The 5,855-nt window shown below is 42.1% G+C and overlaps 1 protein-coding gene across 1 annotated transcript; it reads right to left on the bottom strand.

Moving 5' to 3' along the window:
- Positions 1–332: 332 nt before the first annotated feature.
- LOC136501643 (uncharacterized) lies at positions 333–5,051 on the bottom strand. The gene is made up of 5 exons (XM_066497155.1): positions 4,700–5,051; positions 3,291–3,512; positions 2,954–3,192; positions 2,476–2,624; positions 333–699 (listed from the first exon to the last, which is right to left on the bottom strand). Exons 2-5 carry the CDS (start codon positions 3,476–3,478, stop codon positions 475–477), a joined length of 801 nt encoding a protein of 266 aa, XP_066353252.1. The 5' UTR covers positions 3,479–3,512; positions 4,700–5,051; the 3' UTR covers positions 333–474.
- Positions 5,052–5,855: the final 804 nt, after the last annotated feature.

Here is a 5,855-nt window from a genome sequence, read left to right as displayed (position 1 = left end):
CCCTGATTTATTCTTCCAACATTCTTTCCAATGCAACAGTATATAAATGCAAAAAATTGTTTTGATAAAGTAGTAAGATGTCAGTGGTTGCAAACTGAGTGTAGCTCAATTAGCAAGGTTTCTTGTGGTGTAATCTATTTATTTGGGTTTAAGTCTTTGGCTTAGCACGACCGCCTGTATTTTCTTGTATTTAATTTAACGACGTCGTTTTTTCAATGTCTATCAACAGCAAAGCCTACCAGACTTTATCAATTTCGAAATTTGTGAGTCCAGCTCAGTCTCTTAGAGATGCTCATAGGAATATGATGCGCATGCGTGTGTGTGGGGATATTCATATGTACTGGGTTTTGAAAAAACAGTGTCAGTGGTTCAGTGACCATAATGTCAGACTCGAAGTTGAATGAATTCATAGCTCACCGTTAATTGCTCTGATTTCACAACAAAAAACAACAATCATGGTCATGCTTCGACTTTCTATACTCTGAAGGATTCTTTGGAGGAAACAATTTCCTCTAGGTCTTGTTGTGACACCAGCTTTGTAGAAGGCACGAATTCTTCATGACTGGAAAGAATTGCTTGTAGATCCATGGGCTGAACTGAGAAGTGTTCTCCCAGGGCCGCAATGACCCCATCGGTGAAAACTGACCGCGAAGGTATATACTCCTTCATGCGGCACAAGAAATCTGTGTGGTTTCTTGCCTGGAAAGAAAATGAGAAATCTACATTAATGGTGAACATTTTGAGTTGACAACCACCTTTCGTAAATCTCAACTGTAAAAAAAAAGAGTGATACCATATATCTGAAATAGGCTCAGTTCAAGTGTAAAACATACACAACCAGGAACATGAGTGGTACTGTCACAGAAATAAGTACAGTTCAACTGCAAGATTTCCAAAGCTGAAGGTATTTTGAGTACAAATGAAAAATCATGCATTAATGGAGTGTTCGGTTTGGGGAATCAATCCATACTATGAGGTGATGCATCATTAGTCTATTCCTCAAATTTAGTGGAATGACCTCATTCCTCATGCTAGTACTAATTATTAGCTCATGGTAATGAGTCAACTCATTCTATTCCACAAACTAAACAAAAAAACTAGAGTGATATCATGATTGGCAACTTCATTCTACAAACCAAACACCCCCTAAGTTTCTATATATAAAGAAGCAGGCCCATTCCCAGCCATAATCCATGGAACCATTTCCACGCAAAAACTGGATCAAGAATCAAGATAGTTAAGACCTAAGAGCCCGTGGTGAAACCAATATCATTTGCAGCATTACTGGCTGGTTCTCAACATTTTAATCATTGTTTATATGTACCCAGAAAGTTCCAAATGACAGCTCTAACTCTTCAGACATATCGATACATATCGATGAAAGTCAACAATAGTCATCAACTCTGGTCTAGGCCCGAGTGCGACAGTTTGCCCTTAAAAACTTCACACTCTACCTTCAGTCCACATCACAAACTCGATGATTATTCAGTTACAGCTCGTTCTTGTGTAAAGTGGGTCAATTGATTGCATGGAGTTTTGGCAATCCATGCCATTACAAGGCAATACTTCCACAGTCGAAGTTCCACCACAAATCAACTAGCATAGCCAAGCTGCTGTCTGACACCACTGGTCATCATTGGATTATTTTGTGCAATGCCAGATCCTTGCATCCAATAATTGATCAAAAACCAAACTGCTTTATTTCTACCCAGCACTTTTCATCTCCTCTAGGTTATCATTCAAGTACAACAATAAAGCACTTACAGTAAAACCCATCTAACTTTTCAGGTTTCAATATACTAAAGCATTTACAGTAAAACCCATTTAACTCTCCAGGCTTCAGGATTAGTGCTGCTCAACTCTTTGGTCTGGCAATCACTGTTAAAACTTTTTCTTACACAATATATACACATGCAGTAATCACTAATGCTGGTAAAGTAAGCCATGATTAACCAACTTCAACCAGTTCTTGGGCCTTACCAGATCAAGGGTCACAACAATTATTGATAGTTCACACCAATAAGGGGCAAAAGTTGACTTCAGGTAGTTATGGAAAATATTATGACAAAAAGGGCGTACCCAGTGCAGAGAGCTCCCGCTCTGTGCGGGGTCTGGGGAAGGGTGTTAGTGGCAAGCCTTACCCCCGCCTATGCAATGCGAGGAGACCGCGACTCGAACTCGGGACCTTCCGGTCACAGGCGGAAAACATTATGACACCATCTGGCAAAAACTAACAGAGACTTGTAAAGGGTGTTCAGTGTTTTAAAGATCAATTGTTCAGGCACCAGTGGTAATGATAGCAAACTACTGATGTACAGGTTTCCTACCTGATTACCTATGAGTAACATATATCAAAACTAAAGATGCTCAAATTTTATAGTCTCATTGGAGAAGCTCATTCTAAACATCATTCTCAATTCCTATGCACAAAGGATACTGAAAATCAGATCAAGACAAAAACAGATAGGATCATACCAGTCGATATTCAGGTGCACGCTTTGGGATTTTGAGATAATCCATATTTTTCACATCATAATCCCACAAGAACGATGTGTGATGAACCCAACGATTTTTTGTTATTGACTGAGCATTTCCGCCAAATTTTCGATGACTAAATGCATAGTCTGAAAAAACAAATGCAAAATAAGTTAATCACTTGGACAGTAATGCAGATCCTCAGCACTGAAAATCAGTTTCCCAACATATTCGGATACATGCTGATGACAAGGTAATCATCGACGAATGTAAATTTGAATTTTGTTATCTAGAAATAGATTATGTTAAACAAAGGATAGTAAACTATGTCCACTTAAATGTAAGAACAAAAGCCATAGTTTTCTATCCTTAAAGGACATACTGGGATACAATGCATTTGAACATGGAATTTTCGCTCACTGTAAGAAATAGAATATTAAGCTGGCAAATGATGAAACTTGGTGCTGATTTTCCATACCATTCTCACGTAGATGAAATTCGCCAAATCTGTCAAAAACTTTGCCATATAGCTGACCACTCCATGACATGATGTCCCGTGGAAAGGGCTGCAGCCCAGTAACGGCATTCTTGTTGCAAATGAAAATCACAAACACCGTTCCCTGATCAACAATGACGGTGCCACCTCCAGTGAACCTCCTCACGACTGGCACCTGGTCCCGAAGGACAGGCTGTTTCTCGACAAGCTCTGAAACTCTCCTGCCATCACACAAAACCAAATTAGCAAGTCAACAAGGGGGCTGATGCACGATTGAATCATCCTTCCTGACAAAATCCTAGAGGAGTTTAGTTTATACCCAGACACACCCATGACAATGGTAGCAGGGGCCGTGTCGTCATTGATGATGCACCAGTTGTCTGGCGTGCAGCGCAGGAGCTGCTCCTCCAGGTGCACCTGCTGCAGGATCGGCACGCTGCTCATAGTGACGAGCCTCATGAGAGGGCAAGCCGCACCGCTCACCCCAGCCAACCCGGCAGAAGCCATACTTGAATCTTGATCAAATATAGGCAGGGCAGAACTATAAGGAAGATACAAACATATCTCATAAATACAATTTGCTAGTCCAAATCCAAAGCAGTTTCATGTGCAAATATATACATTCACAAATTCACAACAAACTTAGTTCTACAACAATGAACATACCCAACTTATTTGTTTAATACAACTAAAAGTTCATGATTAATCTATATAAGGTTGAAGCTACTACAGTTATGAAATATACTACCATATAATACTCCCTCGGTTCCAAATTATAAGATGTTTTGGCTTTTCTAGATACATAGCTTTTGCTATGCACTTAGATATACATTATGTCTTTTTTTTATAAGATATACATTATGTCTAGATGCATAGTAAAAGCAATGTATCTAGAAAAAAAAACAAAACGCCTTATAATTTGGAACAGAGGGAGTATATTTTAACTCTTTGGCCTAGCATCCCAACTGTAGGTCTGTTACATCTGTTGGAATCCATCAGTTCTGCAGTCCCAAAATCCATAAACTTTAGTTATGAGACAATTTTAATGGATTAATTGGTATATTGGAGAAGCTTTGTACAATTATAATGGGCCAATAATAAACAATTAAAGATCAAGCCTTGCATTCTAAAGCATTGATATGCACTCAGGGAAGTACCACTATTATTGGCATTGCTTGAACTAAAAAAATGTGAGCACAAAAATGTTCCTCTCGACATGTGGAGTTGGCTACAATATGTCATATCAATTGCTGAGAATCTACAATGCACATCAAGTGGGGCCAGTGGTGGACCCAAGATTTGACGAAGATTAGGGCCACATTTTAGTGACACATATAGGTCACATATGGAGAAGAGCAATATGACAAAAGTTTTCAAATTGAAAAGGCTGCTTGAACTAACATGTCTTATAGTGTTCTACAGCAGTTCAAAACATTAACTTGTAACATAAGAAAAAAAAAACTGTTGAACCTCAATTCTTGAAAAATGATATAAGATGCCATCATATAGAGATGTTTTGGTCGTCTTCATTGTGTATTTGTATCATCTGAGCTATCTGTAAATTTAGACTCTAATTTGAGTTTCCAATCCAATTGAATCAGTGAATGTATTATGTATACATCTACTGACGCCTCAATAGAACAGTCATAATTCCTAGAGGTTCCAAATTTGGAATATATAGAAATCGACTGGCCGTCCGGCCGGATGTGGATGGGGTAGGGTAGGGACCTGCTCGACTGCTCCTGGCTTCCTGCTCTACTAGCCCGGCTGATGTCCTGCTGCAGCAGCTACTGCGGAGCGCGGGTGCTGCCGCGGGGAGAGCCTCTGCAGCAGCAGCTTCCTGCCGAGCCACTACAGAGCACGGTGCTGCCGTGAGGCGTGGTGGGCGGGCCGGCGGGGAGCCGGGGATGGCCCGCAGCAGCTACGAGCAAGCCTCTGTAGCCTTGAGACCTGGCCCCTGGACGACGACGCGGCGGCGCGGGCGCCGAGGCTCCGGCGCGAGCAGAGTGGCCTGCTGGCGGAGCTGGCGAGTTGCCGGTCGCCGGTCGCGAGGAAGGGCGCGGGAGCCGGCAGGCGTGACGTGCCTGCGGTGCGTCTGCGCGAGTGTGTGACCTAGTCGGCCTTGTGGCTGAGATTTCCATGGGCCAACGTATGATTCATGGGCCAAATACTAAGAAGGGTTACCTGGGGTTATTGGGCTGAGACTAGGGCAGTGGCCCTAGGCCTAGGCCCGCCCCTGAACGCGATTGGCAAAAGCGTGTTGTTGGGCTGGGAACGGACCGGACGGCGGGAGAGCGGATGGATGGCCAATGTTGACTGGAACGAGAGAGTTCTCAAATGAAGAATGCATGCTCCCCTCAAAAAAAAATGAAGAATGCATGCGGCATGTGAAATGCTACTTGCACAGCAGATTGCCAATCCATCAGATGATCAGCTAGTACGAGTTTCTGTTCGATCGGCAGCTGTTTGCTTAGTGGACTGCCTTGGCCCGTCCTGATCTGGGCAGCTGCCTGAACCAGATGTTTGCTTGAAACCTGATCGAATCAATGAATAGTGGGGGGGGGGGGGGGGGGGGGGGGGGGGGGGGGGGTGGCGCTGAGAGGGGCCAGGCACCCCCCAACATTTCATGCCCCCCCCCCCATTATTAATTAGCTACTTAATGGACCAATTAACTACTTAATGATGTTATTTGTATTCAATATTTCTTCTCTAATGGCATCTTATATAATTAAAATTGATTTTTTTTTATTTTATTTGCCTCTTTTGTTCCTTTTATTTATTATTTTTCTATCAAACATCTTGTTCGTCCTCACAATACACTCTCTAATTAGTTTTCTAAATGTAATTATTGTTTTCATGTTTGCTCAGTTGGCTAATTAAAGAT

Source organism: Miscanthus floridulus, chromosome 13, assembly GCF_019320115.1.
Source record: "Miscanthus floridulus cultivar M001 chromosome 13, ASM1932011v1, whole genome shotgun sequence".
NCBI classification, from domain to species: Eukaryota; Viridiplantae; Streptophyta; class Magnoliopsida; order Poales; family Poaceae; genus Miscanthus; species Miscanthus floridulus.
This window is presented reverse-complemented; position numbering and strand designations above follow the sequence as displayed.